Source organism: Chroicocephalus ridibundus, chromosome 4 (genome assembly GCF_963924245.1).
Source record: "Chroicocephalus ridibundus chromosome 4, bChrRid1.1, whole genome shotgun sequence".
Taxonomy (NCBI): domain Eukaryota; kingdom Metazoa; phylum Chordata; class Aves; order Charadriiformes; family Laridae; genus Chroicocephalus; species Chroicocephalus ridibundus.
Genome location: NC_086287.1, coordinates 70,853,432 through 70,874,528, shown reverse-complemented (window position 1 = coordinate 70,874,528; position 21,097 = coordinate 70,853,432). Strand labels below are relative to the sequence as shown.

The window sequence follows — 21,097 nt, the reverse complement described above, 5'->3', positions numbered from 1 at the left end:
AAACTATAAATACCTCAAGGAGTTTTGCTTTGTGCACTAGTTGGATGCCTGTGGCTGCAGAAGATGCTCAGCGAAGCAAGCCCGGGGGAAGCCCGTCCCCATTCCAAGCACCCCCAGGGGGCGGATTCCTCCTCCCAAAACAGGAGCTACCAATGTCGGCAGGACCCCCGGCGTCCTTGTGCCACGTGGAACCACTTCGGGCCCCCTGCCTGCCCCACACGCACCGCATCAGGGGATCCCACCACCGCTGGGAGCCTCGCGCCCCCGAGGGCGCATCCCTCTCCAGCCCTCACCCCACATCCCTCCGGAGAGGACAGGAGCAAGACTTTTTAATGCATATTCAGAAAAAAATACTTCTTTTTTTGCACTGCCTTTTTAAATAAAAGTCAAAAAACCCAGCCAACATGAAAGGCTGGATAAACACTCCTCCTTTCCCCAACAGAAATTACAAAAATGCCTTTGAATTTGTTTTGGCAAGAAACAATGTTTTTTATGAAAGAGCTTCATTGAAAAGTCACAATTTGGAATGTATTCATCTATTCTATATTTTTTTTTTTTACAGTTTTAATTAGTACCTTAAGAGTATTTTGACATAGTTTATGGTTTGTTAGATTGTATTGTATGTTGCAGATGCCAAACGCACCTTTTGGAAGCGCCTCATTATTGTATTAATGCTAACCGGGGGGGGTTTGTGCTGCTGAGGCTTGTGTCGGCAATTGAAAAATAATAAATTAATTCCATTTGGAGAAAATGTTGCCATTTATAACCCGGCAATTAAGAACAGATTTAATTTTAGATATTGCTGCATTCTTCAGCTTATTGAGTTATTCAGTACCGACACTGGTACTACCAGTATATACCCAGTTCCTAAAAAAAAAAAAAAAACAGACCCGGGCCACTTTCTCACCCCGTAAATCAGCGACGACAGAGATGAAAAGTTAACGCTGCTTTCCTCTCTCCCAGAAGCTGCAACATACGGTCTTCGCTGCCAATAACAAAAAAAAAAAAAAAAAAAAGCACAAGCATGGAGCACACACTGGGATTTCTACCACAACCGGCCAAATTCTATCAGCCAGGGGCACAGAAGGAGTTAAGAAAAATTAAAAAAAAAAAAAAAAAAACCTTAAGGGAGCGAGGCAGAGCTGACTGTATTCGCAAACCAGGGTGTGCAGACATTTGAAGGGAGATAAAAGCAGCCTGAGGCATGGCTGGAGAGATGCCCCCAGCCCCATCTCCCTCCCTGAGGCCGAACGGTCACAAAATAGGTAGGAGAAGAGAAAAATGTTTGTTTTTTTTAATTTGGCCACAGCTCTGCCAGCGGGAAGGTGATGCCCAGCGAGGCTGGTGCTGCCGGCAGGGCTCCAGCTGGCACCTGGGGGACAGGAGGTTGGTGGCCACATCCCGCAGCTGGGAAGAGTCAGAGCAGTCCAGGGACCAGCACCTGCATCCTGGCGGCGATGGGGCAGCCCCGGGGCTCCCCGACAGCCCCCACCAGGGAAGGCTGGTGGGAAATGGGACACGTCCTCACTGTCTCCCCTTGGGCACACAGCAGCAAATGCTCGCCGTGATCAGCAGCAACTTCTACATCATGAAAATAGTCTCTCTGGGCAAGGCAAGGGAAGGTAAATGGGAGTGAGAGCATGGGAGATCTCCTTTCCCCGTCTGTACTCAAGGTGTCACCAGGCTCCCGGCCGCCTTTGGCAGCAGGAGACCACGATGTAAGAAAAGAAGGGATGCACACAGGTTGTGGCAGCAGTCCGGACTTCAAAAGCAAAATTAACACATGCGATAAGGGACAAGTTGTGAAACAGCCCTCTAATGATGGCAGGGGAGGACCCTGGGCACCACCTGAAACACTACGGTGACGCAGTGACGGTTATTTGCTGTTAACGCCAGCCATCAGAGCCGCACCGCAGCCAGGCCATGTTGCAGGATCTCTGTAGATGACCTGACTAAAGCAAGATCTGCTTTGGCCACACACATACTGTGGGGTTTGCTGCAGGAAACGCAGGATGATGCTTTGGGCAGAACGGGCAGCACACCAAGAGCATCACGAAAACAGCCAGGGGTACTTTTGCCATCGAGATGATGAAGTTACTATTCACGACAACAAGTCTTGATGGTGCAACAATAAGATTTTGCAAAATAGAATCGTGGAATGGTTTGGGTGGGAAGGGACCTTAAAGACCACCCAGTCCCACCCCCTGCCCTGGGCAGGGACACCTCCCACAAGCCCAGGTTGCTCCAAGCCCCGTCCAGCCTGGCCTTGAACCCCTCCAGGGATGGGGCAGCCACAGCTTCTCTGGGCAACCTGGGCCGGCATTAATAGCAAAGCGACCACCCCTGGAAACCCAGCGCCGGGCTGGGACGGAGCAACAGGACTCATGCAGCAGCACCAGCCCAACTCAGACTCCAGGAGAAAAGCTCTCGACATCCTTGGGACCCTGCCACAGGTAAATCCAGACGAACCAAGGGATAAGGACTCAAAAGACATCCCCTTGAAAGGGGTCTGCCAGCCCCTGACGGCTGCAAGGGCACTTTCATCACGTCTTGACCGCCTGCCACGACTCCTCTTGGGCCAGAAGCATGTGTGAGAGCAAGAAAAATTAAATTAAACCATGGCTTTTATAGGGTTCCCTCTTCTCCTCATACAAAAAAAAAGGAAAAAAAAAATCCCCAAGCACATATTTTTATTCACCGAGATTCCAGTGGTCTCGTTTCCTGCTACATCCCTCTCGAAGGCAGGACTGTTGTTGCACTAATTGTAAGTCTATTGAGAAACCGGCTACCCTCTGCTTTCAAACTGGAATTAGTTACGCTCGGTCTGACCGTGCATTATTTTGAAGCACTGCAACATTAAAGGATTTAACAAGTCGCTCTAAATTTCTTTTAAAAGGTAAAGCAACCCTATTGCTCCGGGTTCGCATACAAGAAAAACAAAAACCAAACCAAAATCAAGCTCTTAAATCATGAGTGCTGCTTTAATGTGGTAGGATTTAGTCTTATATTTTAAATTAATTCATTTCTCATTTACTTGAGCAATCGCGCTAGCTTTAACGAGCTCTCCCTGTGAAAACTGCAACTACAAAGGATCACATTTGCTTATGTTACAGTGCTCTGCACACCTAGAAAGGAAACCCTAAAACATCGCGGGCTTCTCAACAGCCAGATCACTGGTTTTTAATCCTCTCTGCCAGATGCATTTTTAATCTCTTGGCATATAAGAAAGCAAATTAGCGTAATTGTATGGGTAAACTGAACCAAAACACGCACATCAGGTTAAATATAAAAAACCAACAACCCTTGGTTACGTTTTGAAGAACTGGTGGAGCTGGGGGCTGAACCGGGCTCTGCAGGCACCGGCAGAGAAGAAGCTGCTGGATGGTGAGCCAGGAGCTCCATCACCCCTCAGCCACCACTCACGGGGTCCTGCTCCTCCTCCAGGCCCCAGGGACCACGATGGGCTGCGGATGAGCAAAGCGTCCTTGTGCTCACGGCAGAGCCCGAGCAGGGCCGAGCCCAGGCTGCCGTGCACGCACTGCTCCACGGTGAGTGCAGCTCCTCCCTCTGTCCCTGGGAACAGCTCACCCCTCCGGATTTACACCGGGCTGGCTATCTCAAGCCACCTCCTGACCCATCACGAGCGTTCTTGGCACATGCCAAGCTTTTGCAGCAAGGAGCTCTGCCTCTCCTGAGCCACCAGCATCCATTTGTCCGCTCAAGAACACCTTGATGTGCCTTCGTAGAGAGAGAGTCAATATCCAAACTGTTTTCTCCGGATCAGAGACTCCTTCCAGATGCAACGGCCCTAGCAGGATTAGGGAGATTGTTCCCATTTTTCACCTGTGCCAGGGGGCCAAATTCAGCAGGATAAATTCAGAAAAATTACACGCAAGCCCCTAAGAAGTTATTTTTTTTATCCGTTTCAACACAGCTGAAAGCATCACTGACTTCAGCAGGGTGGTTCATCAAGTGGCTGACTGCATCCCTCTTCACTCCCACCCTCGAGGTGGGATTCGTTAACACTGCAATTAGGTGTGAGTGAGGGGGTCCAAGCCTGGCCAGTGCCAGGGGAGCCCAAAAAGGAACCAGCCCACGAGCGTCACCCGGGCACAGGGACAGCCCCGCCTTCCCATGCAGGATGAGAGCCCGGGAACGCAAGAAGTCACTCAGAAGTGCTGAATGTCTCCTGGGAAAAGCTTTAGCAACCTTTTTTGTTTGGTTGTTTTGGGTTTGGTTTTTTTTTTTAATTACAAAAAATAAGCAAACAAAAGTGTCCCCCCAGAGAAGGCACATTCTGCCAAGATGTTTTCCGCCGGGGATGCAAACGGTGAAGGGGCTGGGGTACACCGCACGTGGATATACGGCCACATAAACAGCTCTGCCGGGAGCTGCCGGGCAGGAATAAATAAACGCTTGGACAAATAATGTTAAAAGGACCCTATACACAGGTAACCCCGGCACAAACATGTCAGAGCTGGAAGAGGGTTTCCTTCCCCACCCGCCATACCCAAGCCATACGCGGGACGCTTGCTCTCGTACCGAATCCTCCTCCTTTTCAAGCACAAGAGCCTGTGCCCAGGAAAATGGGACTATGAGCGAATACTCTGTCTTAGTTCATTCGGGAGATGGGCTGGGTGTGCCAGCTGCGACCCACCGCGTCTCGACTGCTCAGGACAGGGGGAGAAAGCGTCAACTATTTCTATTTTAAAAAGCAACTGAACATCAACGCCAACATCCAGTTTAGCTTTAGGAGGGATTTAAACAACTCAGGCTTCTTCGTTCCTTAATCCCACACCACACTTCCCCACTACCAACCAGTATCGACTTCTAACAATGCAAAAGCATCTGCCCACATTTTTGCAATTATTTCAGACCCGGCAAAGAGCACCCTCCCCTTTCTGTAGGGTTAATCTAAAGAACAGTTGCCAAAATGCTGAGAACACAGTCGAACAATAGCTCCTCTGATGAAATTCCTCCACTCCATAGAGAAACCAGTATCCTCCAGCTGCTGTGGCTTGTCCAGAGAGATCTCTGAGTGTTTACCCGCTCCCAGAAAAAAAAAAAAAAAAAAGAAAGAAAAAAAAGATGACAAACTGAGAGATTTGGGTGCAGCCTGCAAAAAAATTAATGCAGAGCCTTGTGATCTAACCGCAGCACTGAGGTTTTATTAATGCAACATTCGCTTTGTGTGAAATATAAACCCGGGACATGAGTGGAAGGAGGACAAGGCCGGCCACCTGTCCCGGGGATAGAGACTTGCTGTACTTATCGGCACAGAGACCACTTTTAGCAGCTCCATCCCTTTAAATACTCATTCTCCATGGAATCTCTGATCAGTCATTTATAAAAGCCGGGTAGCCGAGCCGGACAGCTGAATTACAGCAGCTATTATCCACGTATGCCTGAATACAAGCGGACACCTTTATTTATAAAGGGTCTCCGGCTGACCGAGGTTTGACATCAGCTACAAAAAGCATTCAGCATCCAACTGACTGCTTCAGAATAATGTGATGAAAGGTTGGCGAGCGCAGTCCGAGAAGACACCTTTACACAGCGCTAAGAGCGATCGGTAAAAGGATTCGTGCTGCTGCCGTGACTCTTTCAACTGAGCAGGTTCAAGTAATTGATTTCCCAAATAGACACGCCGAGTCGCACACCTTTGCCTCCGCCGCTGGTACGTATTCAAATGGAGTTAATTATTTTTTTCCTAGACCTAATTCTAAGACATTTTGAGCATTTTTTGGTTTTATCAGGCCTGTCCCCTCTCTTTTCAGGCCTCCTGGGTCTCTGCGTTTTCTGAGCTGCTGCTTCTTGTTTGGTCACCTTTTGGCTCACCCCTGCCTGCGAGCCACGAGCATGGACACACATTGTCCACAAAACCGGGGAACTCGCAACACGTAGGTAATACAAGTGCAAAGGGATGGGGGAGGAAGAAGAAAAGCAGGTCGTAAGAAAACCCAGTTGTTCGCGGTTGGTTTTCTTCACCTCAGACAATCTCAGTGGCAGCCCCCGATAACAGAAGGTAACGAAGCCACAGAATGGTTTGGGTTGGAGTCACCTTTAAAGGCCATCTAGCCCAACCCCCCTGCCACGAGCAGGGACACCTTCCGACAGATCAGGTTGCTCAGAGCCCCGTCCAGCCTGACTTGGAATGTTTCCAGGGATGGAGCATCTACGACCATCCACGGTCGCAGTCCATGGCAAAAGCGTGAATTCTGCTTAGAACTGACAGCATCCCCCACGACCCAGCACGTGCAAACCCACCAAGCAGGGCTCAGCCAGGTGAAGGAAGGCTTTAAGTACGTGTATGTTCACATCAGACTCCTAACTCTGTTATAATAACCAAAAACAGGAGCTGGCGCCTCTGCTGGGGCGCAGAGATGGGACCCAGCTCCCAGCAGGGCTCCAAGGGCTGTGCTGTGCTTCCTGGCACAGTAACAGTAAGGAAGAGTCTTCCTTGCCCGGCTGCTCATTTCTTAAGCAAAGACTATTAAAAGCATCTTCCTTTGACTTCCAAAAGCATCCTTCCTGTTCCCAGCACCCATCCCTCCCACCACTCCCAAACCTGCAGCACCAAGCCCAAGCCCCAGCCCAATGCTCCGGATAAAATTCATGGAATGGTTTGGGTTGGAAGGGACCTTAAAGATCATCCAGTGCCACCCGCTGCCCTGGGCAGGGACACCTCCCACCAGACCAGGTTGCTCCTGGTCCAGCCTGGCCTTGAACACCTCCAGGGATGGGGCAGCCACAGCTTCTCTGGGCAACCCGGGCCAGGGGCTCACCACCCTCACAGCCAAGAATTTCTTCCTAACGACCTTGGGCATCCCTCACAGCGCCAATCTGAAGCTCTGGGGAGGTTTCCCAAGGGGCTGCTGGATGGGATCCCCTGGGAATCCTCAGCACCAGCGTCAGGAAGGAGCTGTGCGCTGCCCATGCATTGCCACGTAAGTTGTTATGGTTACTGGAGGGTTTGTTGGGTTTTTTTTCCCCTCCTCTTTTAAAAAGAATTCTTATCAGTTTAACATAATACCGCCAGTCAATAACAATTCTTATCTTAAAAGGTCACTCAGGTAGTTATAACCCAATGTTTCATCTATGTTTGCATTATCTGGAGGGAAACAGCCTGAGGACTTTGCATTTTTTTTTAAATAATCCACTTACTTGGAACTGTGAGATTTTCAGAAAGCCTACCAAGGACCAAGCCGACCCCATGGGCAATTTGAGCACACTGGGGAACAGACAGAAAAAAAAAGCTAGAGAAATCACATTGGTTTTTGCTGCATGAGAAACAAGGGGAATATTCCAACAGGAAAATTATGAAAAGCAGGGAAAGGCAGGAGCGCAGACCGCAGCTGCTGCAGAAACACTATGTTCTGCTCGCAAACGTCAGATGAGCCAAGTTTCTTCACAACAAAAGTTGCGGGTTTTTTCCCTCCACATTTCTCTCCCGCTTGTGGTTTTTTTTCCCCTTTTTCCTTTCCCCTTGCAAGGGACACAGAGAAGGGGACCAACAGGAAAAACCCAAGGACAAGAAGAACCTATCTGTGATGTTCAGGGTTTTTAATTCTTTGAGAACACAGAAATAAGGAAAAAAAGATACAGTGGCACGGAATGTGAGTTTTAAAATGTTTCAAGCTAAACTTGGTCAAACTCTGTTTTATCCACCCACTCAATAACTTCTTACAACAACAATCAGAACTCCGAACGCAACACATGCCCATACCCCAACCGGGCAACAGCGTAGGCAATGAGCGGGAGAACTAACTGGTTAAAAATAAGGCAGGTTTGTGGTTTGTCTGAAATAAGTTTTATCATTAAGAAAAAAAAAAAAAAAAAGAAAAAGAGAAATCTGGAATGAATTACTTGGGAGGATCAGTAACAGAAGAGAAGCTTTTTAAAGCGCCCCGTGCATCCATGCCTGGGCTGCCTCGCTCGAGAGCAAAGAGCGGAGCAAAGCTGCCGGATGCTGCAGACGACACTCACAATATTAGCGTTACTGTAAGTAAAATAACATCTTCAGGCGCGATAGCTCGACACGCTGGGCCACGTCCAGCTCCTGCAAATGTCAGGGAAGGCTCGCAGGGATTGCGGCAGAAGCTGTGGCTTAGCCCTCGGTGCAACAGAGCCATCAATACCATCCGGCCGTGTTTTCCATAACAGAGTCCCACACTCGCAATACAAAATGACCACGAGTTTGTTGAAGCATGGTAGCACGTGCAGGAGAAAGCCTTTTTCTGACCCGTGGATTATTTATATATGATACAAGAAGGTTTTTGCGCTACAGCTCAAGCACTACAAATGCCCTGAAGTATCTGCGAAGGGCAGCAGCCTGAATTGACAGTAGCAAAACACATGGTTATCACCCTGGTTTCAACTCAAGAGATCAGAAAGTCCATAGACTTCATCAGTGAGCAAGAACAGCCTTCCCTCACACCAGCCCCAAGCTTGGGAAGCCTCAGAGGAGGTGCTGCACCGTACACCCAGACGGCTCCGCAAGCACAGAGCCCCACGAGGAAAAACATGCTGCAGTTCAGACACCTTCACCAAAGCCTTTGATCCAACTGTACCATGCCATGGAGTCACCACAAGCAAATACACAGATAAAACCACAAGCTGTGAACCAGGCATCGGACGGGTGAACCTGAGCTGGTAAATCCTTCTCTTACATCTCCTCTTGCCTTCACTCTGAGGGTGGTGAGCCCCTGGCCCAGGTTGCACAGAGGAGCTGTGGCTGCCCCATCCCTGGAGGTGTTCAAGGCCAGGCTGGATGGGGCTTGGAGCAACCTGGGCTGGTGGGAGGTGTCCCTGCCCAGGGCAGGGGGTGGCACTGGGTAATCTTTAAGGTCCCTTCCAACCCAAACCATTCTATGAAACAATCCCAACCTTCTTTTGATGAGATCTTTCACCTTGGCTTCACGCATCTGCTGCGGAAGAGGAAGCGGTGCACGGGTGGGAAGCGGGGAAGGGATCTGCTCGCTCCGACCTCAACGTCATTTGCAATTGCTGGGGCCAGGATGGAGAGCCATCAGCCTGGCTGTTTGCCGCCGCCAAACTCACCTCTCCAAATCTCTGGGTCTCCTTCCTAGGACCAGAGCACTGCATGGATAAACGCGTTGGGTTTTTAAGAGAAAAGGGGTGAGCAGTGAACATACAAACCCCTGCGTCTCACGCATCAGGGCCTGCAGCCTCTTTCAGATTACTCAGCAGCTCTTGCGTGAGAAAGAGTTAGTAAAAAAAGTAACGCTCTTGTTTATTCAGTGAAAACGGAAAGGGCACCTGCGCACTCGGTGGTACACACATGCACACACACACCATTCACGTACAGGTTCAGTCCAACCAAACCCCTCTCATGGGTTTCCGCAGACAGAAAGCGTTTCGGACACGACGCCCCATGCTTTGCCGTGGGCTCCTGCACTCGCTTGGCACCACACAGGAAGCGGGGAGAAGACTGGGGCGATGAGGTGGGAACCCCGAAACACAGCCCAGCAGCCGCTGCAGAACACCATCCCCTCCACCCGCGGATGAGTCCAACCCCGAGGAGCGACCGGCTCCAACCCCTGGGGTCGGGATGCGGTGGGAGCACAAGGGCTGCCCTTTCTCACAGCACTTATCTGCAGTAACATTAGACACGAACACGAAGCTGGAGAGCTGAAGCGCTGACGAATGCACCTTAAAATAAAGCAAGCGTTCACACTAATTACTATTTCAGTTGCGCTGATTGCAAACGTAACTCCCCACTTGGTAAAAAAAATTGCTTTCATGGGCCACAAATTAAATACAGGTGTTTTTTGATGGAAGATGAGAAGAAGAAAGGTTAAAGCTCAAGAAATTCTTGGAAGATTGGAATTTGCACCGTGATCCACCTGGTCCACAGAAACCTTCACCAACCACTTCAGGGAAACTTTGGCTGACTGGGGCATCAACTGTTTTAAAATCGACTGGTTGCATTTTAAAATGCAACCACGTAAAATATAAATGGTGAGAGGGGCACCCAGCGTTGTTGGGATGCTGAGGTCTAATACGCCGAAGGACCTGACCACGCAGATGATCATCCACCAGCAACGGCCCAGCCATGAGCAGAGCGCTCCCCCCATTCATCCATTTAATCTCATTTGAAGATAATTCACAAACGAGATTATTTTAATTGACGGCTCTACTGTTGGTTCTTATTCAGCTCCTGCTGTAGAGCCATCCTCGACCTCTCCCATCAATCCATACCTCGGCAGGTTGAAGGCTGCCACACACCATCAGTGATGCCTCGTGCAGTTCCTCCCCTTCTCACGCAGCCTCCCTGCACCCCCTGCTGCGGGGCAGAACTTCATCTCGACTCCTTTTCTAAGTGCAAACGTGAGATATCTGCACAGAACATCAGCATTTGGAGGGAAACCAAGGGACAAGCTGGCCCAGGCAGAGAACTCCAGCTCAGGTCCGCGATGATACACGAAACACTTCACTAGATCTTTTCCACACACTTCAACAGCGGGATTTTTTTCCCCAACTGCAGTCAGTGGGGAAATTAACCCTGACATCAGGCCCCTCGCCGAGGCACGCATTAGCTGACAAAATGATTAAAAGGACACTGCAAAGTGTGGAAAAGTCTCTTTGGGAGAGAGCAGCCCACCCGTGGGCAGACCCGCTTGCACCACACGATGGTCCCGGCAAGCAAACCACACTGTTCTCCTTAGTTAACTTTTGTCCTCACTCCCGTTTTATGCATTGCTACCTAGAAAAACAGCTTCCCCCGGCACGCTTTGCTGTGCGGGAAGACGCACGGCCACCACCCAAACGATCCAGCCCTAGTTAGCTCTGCCCCGTGGAGAAGACACGGCCATCAGTGCTGCTAGTGCCATGGAATCGAGCCACGGGGAGCTTCTCCCTCCTTCTTCATCCACAAGGGACATGAGCCAGGAACTGCCAGGGAAGGCATTTTTAAGCAAATGGGAGAAAATGCAGAAGAGTTAAGCGCAAGCCCAGAGGTGTCTCCTCTCGGTCCCACGACAGGGCAAGGGGGACCCTTCTTCACGCCGCGCCATGGACCTGCCTCCAGCCAGGGCTGGCATGAGCCAAACGCTGGCCTGCGGTGCTTCCCACAGCTACTCTGAAAAGCATCTTTAAAAATAAAAATATCTTTGAATTACAAGAGAATACTGGGCGTGCAGCCTTGCTCAAAGCCCCTGGCTAACATTGCTCTGTACCTCCATACCCCTCCCCTTGCTATTCTCCAAAAAAGCCCAGCACAGAGAGCTTTTAACCCTCAAGTTTGCAAACAAAACTTGGGCAGGATGCAGGGCAGCAGCTCGAGCTGCAGCACACAGACGAGAAGAAGCCAGTGTCCAACAGCTCAGCAGGTCTCTCCATTTAAGAGTCCCAGCTGATGATTTTTAATGAGCAGAGCCGGCAGGGCTGCTCAGCCCCCTCGGCAGGGAGAGTCCAGCATGCAGAGGGACCACGCGATGCCAACGTCGGTGTTCCACTTAAAAAATTCCTATCACTGCCACCGAGCATGGGACTTAGCTCCTTGTCCCGTCCTCCTGCCGGGATGCCTGCTTGGCCCCTCCCGCGGTCAGGGTGGCAGCAACAGTCGTAGGGCTGGAGCCACAACGACCTAAGGAAGCAAGAGGCGAGGTCTGCAGGAACATGTAATGCCTTTTAATAGACTGGCTGGTACAGTTGGGGAGGAAAAAAAGAAACCCCACAACCACACAAGCCCTCCTTTGAGCTGGTGCACCTTCGTGCTTGGCCATTTTTTCCAGCTGCATCACTTGGTCTAATTAAAGGCATTACCTCTCCCGGCAACCCTTGTCTCTTCCTCCAGCCAGTCCTTCCCAGGACGAGGAATCTAGGTCATCCTGGTGCTCTCATTGTGATACTTGACAGCCTGCCAAAATGAAATAAAGATTTTGGCTTTAACACGTGAAGCGGCTAATGTCCTGCGCACAGGGCAAAGAAGGCTTGCTGTCCTTCAAGACCAAGAGCTTAAAGCCGTTACGGTAGTAACTCCATCAGTGGAGATGGGTGTTTGGATGCCTGGAGGACTCACAGGAACATCTCTGTCAACTAGCAGAGACTGCAGGAGCAAGGAAGCCATGGCAGCTCCAAAGCCAGGGCTGGTGGGACTGGATGTGGGACTACTCTAGAAGATGCAAGAAAACCCCAGTTACACCTCTGGCCATCAGACAGGGGATGCCCAAGCAGGTAAGATCAGAAGCACATCCTGCACTCAATGCCAAAAGCCTACAGACCAGGTTTTGTGGATACAGCAGCCCCCATCTCCTCATCGGGTCCATACCCTGCCCTGGCCCCCCTCGGTGCTCAGCCACAGACGATGGGCACAGGAGCACCATGGGTCCCGCTACCACCACATTGGGCTCCTGCCTGACCTTCACCGGTGGCTCAGAGGAGGTCACCGTGTCCTGACGGCTCTGAGCAGCTGGGAGCGAAACCGCCCAGCGAAGCCAGGCTGGAAGGAAGGAAGGAAGTTATAGCAGGCTTTTAAATAGCGCTATGTAATACCTGAAACTTCTATTTCTGTGCACGGATAATATGGTTTCCATATTCTTCTCCATGCACGGCAGGCCAAGCCATTTGCGCTCAAACTGAATTAGCAGCAACTCACGTACTTCACCAGTTAAACCATTAAAGCTCTGAGGCTACTCATAGCCACCATGTAGGATAACCAAAAGCTATATGCTTCACCTAATGAAGAAATGCATGGATTTCCTTCCATGTTTGCATCTCACTTCTATTATACCTTCATAATTAAGCAATATCTTTAAATGCGCTAGGGATTACAGGTGGTCCCGCAGCCCCTGTACTACATGTAGTCACCACGTCTCCAGTGTGCTCCAAGACACCAGTGTAGCTTTCTGCAAGGTGTTTCTCCTCTGAGGTGGGCGATGTGGTTATATCCACCCCTCCGTGTGGTTGTATCCCCCCACCCATGCTTTAGCAGGTATCCAAAGAGCCACAGAAGCAGGAGGCTCCTCAGGGTCTTTTGAGGGTCATATGTGGCTGTACACAGCAGAGCCACATCAGGTTTGCAGTCCTAAGGAGCAGGGCTCGGTTGTCATTATCAAAATTTACCTTCACACTTGGAAAAATATCAGCTAGAACGCCTTCAAAATAAATACGCTTGCTTCTCCATGGCAATTAACTAGTTAAAAGGAGATGTTTTTATTCCTTGAGTTTTTCCCATCTCCTCTGCCACACATTAGACCTCTCATTTGGAGTCAACCAGGCAAGAAACAACCTGGACACCTTTGTAGAGAGGGGTTTTCCTCCACACCTGGTCCACACACTCCAAGGCTCCAATCCTCATTGCACCAGCCGGTGAGGATTTCATGCTCTGGTCTCCCTTTGGGCTCCCTCCTGATCTCAGTTATTGCTGATGATATTGTCAAGGATGGTGCCCAACCACCAAGGAACGCAGCAGGGCTGCCGCCTTCTTCTTACAGCCACGAACTAAGGGGAACGTTCAAGTTTTCCCACCTTCCCAACAGGGCTGGGACAAGCAACAGGTCCTGCACGGACAAAACAACTCACTTTTCACAAGGACCCACCACATAATTCAACTTGGACACTTGCTCTGGCACATTAGACCAACACATTGCGTTCAGACCGGTGTTGCCTAAGTCATGGTGACAAGCATCACCAGACGGACGATTTCATCCATGCTTCATTGAAGGTGACCACCCCACATCTTATAGCCAGCTCCTACATCCCATTTAGGCTGTACAACCCCATCACCCCACAGTCCCTCACACACAACCATCGCCATGTCCCCAGCATCAACAAGGATGCTGGTGGGGCACCTACAGGCAGGAAAGCACCATTTTCAAGTCAGCAAACACCAGGAAAACGTAACAGGAACCACCTCAGCCCCAGCATGGAAGGGAATTGAGCCCAAATTATGCAAACAATGGGATTCAAACAGTAAGGAGTAACACAAGGTTAGATGATGACGCTGCTTTTCAGAGGAATTTGGTGCAATTCCATTGCCAGGCAAGCGACAAATGCCAGGCTGCAAAACGAGCGCCAAATAGGAGCGATTTAAGAAATACAGGTGGTTTTACGCAGAAGGCAGCGTTAACACAGGAGACTAAAAGCCATTTCCTAACAGTTCTTGGCTGCAACCCTCAGCTACCCTTCACTCAACGCAATGCCCAGCTTGGGAAAGATCACGTCCGGCTCCACAGGATGCACACGAGTACATCCATCCCACGGGAAAGCTGTACGGAGTGGTGTTTGGTGAGAAAGAGGAACCCAACGGATCCGTGTTTTGCTGTTTGGAGTTACAAATCACAGAATCATAGAATCGCCCAGGTTGGAAGGGACCTTTCAGATCATGGAGTTCGACCATCAACCCAACACTGCCAAACCCACCACTAACCCATGTCCCTCAGCACCGCGTCTGCCCGGCTTTTAAATGCCTCCAGGGATGGCGACTCCACCACTGTCCTAAGCAGCCTTTTCCAGTGCTCGATAACCATTTTGGTGTAGAAATTTTTCTTAATATCCAATCTAACACCCTGGAGGAGCAGCTCATTTTGGGAAGAGACACCAGGGAGAGCGCCGGCAGCTCCACGAATACGCTAAGGGGCAGGCAGGAGGCTGGACATCAAGTTACGCTCGCAGCAGAAATCCCCGCGCCGAGCAAGGTCAACGGGATTACAGGGGCAAGTGGGAAGCGGCTCGCACGAGTTGAGATGGGAAGGGTCCAAACCCTGGTTTCCACCTTGCCCAACAGCGAGCAAATGCCACCACACCAACTTTGTACCTGGGAAGACTTTGAAACCCTGTTTTCCTTCCTAATTCGCCTTTTCTGTGGTCAGGAGGTAAATCACCCCTGCCTCTAATTACCTGCCCAACCTAGGGATCACCACCAAAAAACCCACAATTTGAAGGAAAAATTGCGACACTCATAAAAAAAGTAAAATTAAAAATACATTGCTCGTGCCGACTCGCAGTGGGAATTGCGGCAAGCCTGTGCTCGGGCACGGGAGGCTGCACATTTATATCCTGGAGCAGCTGATTTTAGAGAGCGTGTTCCCTCCCTGTCTGTTCCCCACCCCGGGGGCCTCCCCACCCAAATGGATGAGGTTCGGCCCTTCAGCTGTTTATAAAACCAGCGCTATCGCGCCCAGACGCTCTCGCGGCATTCCTCCCTCTCATTCCTGCCAGCTATATAAGGGAACGGCCAGTTACTCCAGCCCCGATCCCTTCACGCCGGAGCAGCCCCCGGCTTGGTTTTTTTCTGCAGAAGGACTTCAAATCCATCCTGGGTGGAAGACGACCGTTGCGCTGGACCTTGTCATCAAATGGCAGCGCAGGCAGCTGCCCAAAATCCTTGCCGGCTCGGTGCTCTAATAGGGAACAGCTGGAGAAGAAGGACCCTGCATTCCTCCCCGCCCCGGCCAACACTGGGGGCTCTGTTCGGGATCCAGCCCGCGAGATTTCCACCCATCCCGAAAACGCTCCCCAGCTCCGCTTCCACACGCACAGCCCAAAAAAAGCAATGGGCTCCCAGGCACCTCCCTGGGATTTTAAACAAAAAAACAAAAAGGGATGCTTTGCAACAAGGAGGGGGGTTGCTTTGCCTTCCTTTTTTTTTTTTTTGGTTGGTTTTATTTTTTTCTTTTTTTTTTTTTTGGTGCTGTTGTTCATTTTCTTGGAGAGGTCGGGGCAACAAGAACTACGCAACTTAAAAGACGGATTTCGCCCTCCCTGCTCGCGCTCCGTATTCCAGAAACTCTGCTTCAAGCGACGCGCACCCCTGCATGTATCTGCACTTAGAAACACACGCGTCCGGAACCCGTACCCATAAATACACGAACACGCAGCACAACGCACAAATGCCGTTTTCATCCCGCTCTAACTCTGTTTACTTCTGAGGAGTTCAGGCAACTTGTAATTCTGCATAAATAAAACCAAAACGGACTTTTCATCACCACACACGTTTTCCGTAACGCATCCCATACGTTCAAGTAACCTAAACCAGCCCACTCGTATTTTCTTTAGAGCTCCGCTGAAACACAAGGGGGTATTCAGAGCCACCGGATTGGGGGGGGGGGAATGCGTCCAAACAGGATCTGAACGATGAAATAGGAATTGCCACATTTAATAAAATAAAATAAAATAAATTAATAGGATAACCCAGCTGTTCAGACCTTCAGAAAACAACAGTTTGTCTAAGGTAGCGATGGGCTGCTTCTGCATGTTGCAGAACGCAAAGCAAGCCACGTTGCCCAAAAGAAGCCTAGAAAATCCAGACTCTACGTGACCTGACTTACTTATTTCACAGGAAACTGCATGGAAGGAGGAAGGCGGGGGGGGGGGGGGGGGGAAAGGAGGAGAGAGGGGGGAGGAGGGAAAAAAAAAACCCACCAATCATTCATGCTACCGTAGTTACACCACGCCATAGACTGGAGTAGTTCGCTGTGAAAAAAAATAATAAAATAAAATAATAAAAAAAAAAAATCAAACTGAAATAAGCCATCACCCGTTGACGAAACGTTAAGAGGAGAAAGCTATTAATGTAATCAAGCTGGGGAGCCCTCGACCTCCCTTTTTTTCTGCTATTTTTTGGCCCCCCCCCTTTTTTTTTTTTTTCGTTTTGCCTGCATTAGAGCATCACTCAAGTACGGTTGCAGCAAAAAAATAAAATAAAATAAAATAAAAAAAATATGAAAAACAAGTTTTTTTTTAAAAAAAAAAAAAAAGACGACTCACCAGGGTTGTTGGCTTCCCCTTCGAGGATGTGGAGCTCGGTGCAGTCTGCCAGGGAATGCTCCAGGCAGAGCTGGAGGAAGCGAGCCTGGGTCCGGCTGAGGCGTTTGAGCAGGGAGAGCAGCGCAACAGTCTGCTCGCACTCGTTCCAGCCCTTGAACCACCCGGCCAAGACGCCGACCTGGTCTCGAAACATCATGGTCGAAGCCGGCGGCCGGAGGAGACACCTCTGCGAGGGGGAGAAAATAAATAACCAGGAAAGCCTCCCTTTGCCCCGACTCCGCTTCCTCCCCTATGCGGTGGGGCAGGGTTAAAAAAAAAACAGCGATAAAAATTAAAATTCCCCCCCCCCAAAAAAAAAAAACAAACAAAAACAACCAAATCTCCCTTGGCAATAAAAAGGGTGGGTTTTGGTTTCGGACGCAGCTTTCGGCCTGGGTTGGGTTCTGCTCCCTCTCTTCTGGCTTTCGGTGCGGTGCTGGGTTCTCTTACGGCCACACACAGGGGGGAGGGAGGGATGGAAGGGGGGGGGGGGCCAAAAAAATAAAAAAAATTTAAAAATTCTCCCCCCAAAAAAATAAAAGGAAAACCCCAGCGTCAGGGCTGCCCCCCAGCGAGGCGGCGGCGGCGGGGTGGGGGGGGGGGGGTGGCGGGGGCGGCCTCCTCACACCTGGAAGAGAGACGGGGATGTCAGGTGGGGGCGAGGGGAGGTGGAGGAGGAGGAGGAAGGTTCGCCCTCGGCCCTGGCACCGCAGTCCCGCTGCCTTCCTCCTCCTCGGACGAGCAGATTTCCGACCCCCCCCCACCCCCGCCCGGGTTGGGGAGGTGGCCGAAGTACCTCCCCGCTCCCAACACTGCACCCAGCAACCCCCTAGGGTGCCCCCGGCTGCAGCACGGAGGGGGGTGACGGGACACAGGCACCCCCCCGAATGCATCCAGCACCCCCATAGTGGGGGGAGGGAACTCCCCTCCCACGGCACCATAGGCGGGGGGAACCCCTCTTGATCCATCCAGCACCCCCATGGCGGGGGGAGGAATAAGGCTCCCCCCCCCTCGCAGTGCAGACAGCACCCCGGGACAAGCAACCCCCCCGAATGCATCCAGCACCCCGGGATAAGCACACGCCCCACCCCCAAATGCATCCAGCACCTCCATTTGGGGGGGGTACAAGCAAGCCCCCAATGCACCCAGCACCCCCCCACATGCATACAGAACCGCACGGGGGGGGGAATAAGCAACACCCACCATGCACCCAGCACCCCCAATTATGGGGGGGGACGACGACAAGCAACCCTCCCACAATGCATCCAGCACCCGAGGGGTGTCCCCGCTGCAGCAAAGCTAAAGGGATGGTGGGGGGGAGGAACTCCCTTCCCCCTTCCCCCCCCCCGGGAATAAAAGTTCCCCCCCTGCGCAGTAACGCACTGACCTGAGTCCTACCGGCCCCGGGGAGCGGGGGGGGCCCGGCGCGGCGCTGGGGGGGGCCGTGCCATGGCGGGGAAAGGGGAGGGGGGGGACGGGGACGGGGGGGCGATCGGCGGCGGCAGCTGCTCTGCGGCGCGAGACTGAGCCCGGCGGCGCGCCGAGCCCCCGCTCCCCACATGCCGTCATTTGCATAGCGGTGACGTCATGGGGGCGGGGAGGGGCGGGGCGCGCGGGGAAAAGGAAGCGGGGGGGACACACAGACACCATCCACACACACACGCCTCCCTCCGCTTTTTTCCCCCTCCCCGGTGTCAAACGGGTGCGAACCGGTGGGATTCCCGTGCAACATCCCAATTCAACGCCCCCCCACACCCCGCCCCGGGAATTCGGGGGGTTCCTCCAGTGCGGGGGCGGGAAAAGAAGAGCCAGGACCCCCCCCTTCCCGGCCCACCCCCCGGCTGCGGGTTTCCCGCTGGAGGAAACCACCATCTAGTGGCCTGCGGGGTAATGGCAGGGGTGGGTGGGTTTTTTTTGGCGGGGGGGGGGGGGGGGGAATCCTACTTTCGGCTCCGCTAAACGTCGCATCGGCAAGAAAAGGCATTTTTGTAAAAAATTATTATAATTTATTTTTAGCCGTTTTACTTGTCGGCCCGGGCCGGCAGGTGTTATGTCCCCAACATTCCAGGTACAGCCAGGAAGAGAAAGGCGGGGGGGGGGGGGGGGGGAACCCCAAGCATAAGCTTTTGGAAGGCAACGGCAAATATTGAGCCGAATCCATCACTTTACACAGCAAAAATAAAGGTGTAAAGTGTGTTTCGCCAAAGGATGTGAAATGCCTGATCCGTGCACAGCTCGTGCTCCAGGGGACAAGTGCCACCAGTGCCTTTGCAGCAATTTCTCGTCCCAGTGGCTTTGGGGACAGGGAGGCTCTGAGGTGAGGAAGGGCCACGCTGGGTAGGGGGAAATGGGGAGGGAAGGAGGGAGACACGCTGGGATCCAGGCAATCCAGGGGCCAAAGTCCCCTGCCAGTGGATCCACTCCCCCAAAAAGTGGCTGCGTGCTCTGGTGGGTGCTGGAGAAAGAAAAGCTCCAGGTTTGTGCACCGTTCAGTTAAAAAGCAAAGCACGTGGCTGAATCTGTCCCTTTGTGAGGGGGAAAAAAAAAGTAGCGGGGAGATAAAAGGCTGCCTCAATCCCATGAGAACGCCTGGTCCCATGTGCAGGAGCATCAATCCCGCAGCAGGACCATGAGATGAGGATCACGGAGGAGAGGAACCTAAAGAAGTTCAACAAGGGCTAGTGTAGGGTCCTGCACCTTGGGAGGAATAACCCCATGTACCAGTACAGGTTGGGGGCTGACCTGCTGGAAAGCAGTTCTGCAGAGAGGGGCCCGGGGGTCCTGGTGGACACCGGTTGCCCACGAGCCAGCCCTTGTGGCCAAGGCGGCCAACGGTCTCCTGGGGCACATTGAAAACAGCATGGCCAGGAGGTGGAGAGGGCTCATCCTCCCCCTCTGCTCTGTCCTGGTGGGGCCACATCTGCAGTGCTGGGGACAGTGCTGGGCTCCCCACGTCAAGGAACTGCTGGAGAGAGTCCAGCGGAGGCTACAAAGATGGTCAGGGACTGGAGCATTTCTCTGCTGAGGACAGGCTGAGAGCCCTGGGGCTGTTCAGCCTGGAGAAGGGCAGACTGAGGGGATCTCATCAATGCTCAGCAGTATCTACAGGGTGGGGGGCAAGAGGATGGGGCAGGACTCTTCTCAGTGGTGCCCAATGACAGGACAAGGGGCAATGGGCACAGATTGGAACATGGGAAATTCCATCTCAACATGAGGAAAAACTGTCCTTTGTGGGTGGCAGAGCCCTGGAAGAGGCTGCCCAGAGAGGTGGTGGAGTCTCCTACTCTGGAGATATTCCAAACCTGCCTGGATGCATTCCTGTCCAACCTGCCCTCCAGAGGTCCCTTCCAACCCCTGCCAGTCTGGGATTCCACAATCACCAAGTGGCTTCCAGCAGCTCCTATCCTATGGTCTATCTCACCCCGCTTACGAGTTTGCATGGAACACCCTTCAGCATTCAGTATGTCTGGTGACTAATTAAACAAACAGGAGCCGAGTTCCCTGCCAACACACCCCATCTGTCTCATCCTCCAGCTCCATCCTCACAAACGGTCAATCAAAGACTCCCTTTTCCCTCACCTTGGTGCCGATGGTCCTCCCACCGTCCGGGCGTGCTGAGGGACAGCCGGCGGAGCTGCGAGGATATACCATCTGCCACCCCGGTGTGCACGTCTTGCACGGGAAGACGGAGCGAGGCTCGTTAAACCATCAGCTCCGGGCAGAACACCGTGCGATTGCACGTTGCTAATTTAAGGGTTGCCAAGCTTTGCCGATAACGCCTCTCCGGTTTTGCATTTTGCACATCTAAAGCAGTAACAGCAGCGATCAGAAGAATATTTAGGGCTGAAACATCCAATGCAGCCCTCTGCGAGGCTGGGCAGATCGGTGGGAGATGGCATCCCCCCAACATGCAGCAAGGGACAAAGGAGCAAGAGTAAAAGGACTGAAGCAGCAGAGTCTGTCCCGTGCTCCAGGAGACATCAAGAGAGTGCCTGATAATAAAATCAAAAATAATCACCCACCACTCAGGAGATTACAAGCACCTACTCCCCACAGTGTCCCCAGGAAGCAGACGTGGAGGAGGGAGATCCTGACCTAACGGCATACGCTGTGATGTTTGGAGGTTTCTATGGCAATTAAAAAAATATATCTGTGACCCGTGGAAGAAACGCCCTGCTGCATCACTAGATGCATTGCAGGGCGGGTGCCCATGCGGATCAGTGCAATAGAAGGATTCCCAAGCTGGCTGGAAGCAAATCTCCTTTTCAGGGGCTGATGAGATGGGGTGGGGGGACTTGTTAACACTCACCTCTGTGGTCAACTCTCT

At 51.9% G+C, this 21,097-nt stretch overlaps 1 protein-coding gene across 5 annotated transcripts in view; it reads right to left on the bottom strand.

Annotated features, from left to right (window-relative positions):
• Positions 1-18,229, bottom strand: part of SAMD4A (sterile alpha motif domain containing 4A) — a 106,904-nt gene extending 88,675 nt beyond the window's left edge. The window contains exons 1-3 of one of the 5 annotated variants that reach the window (XM_063333889.1): positions 18,158-18,229; positions 16,732-16,957; positions 16,387-16,437 (exon numbers count right to left, since the gene is read on the bottom strand). In XM_063333889.1, the coding sequence (XP_063189959.1) occupies positions 16,387-16,393 (7 nt within the window). In that variant the 5' untranslated portion in view covers positions 16,394-16,437; positions 16,732-16,957; positions 18,158-18,229. Of the gene's footprint in view, positions 1-16,386; positions 16,438-16,731; positions 17,332-18,157 lie in introns of those variants that run through there. The other 4 variants (XM_063333890.1, XM_063333891.1, XM_063333887.1 and 1 more) reach the window with 4 other exon arrangements.
• Between the last annotated feature and the right edge of the window lie 2,868 nt (positions 18,230-21,097).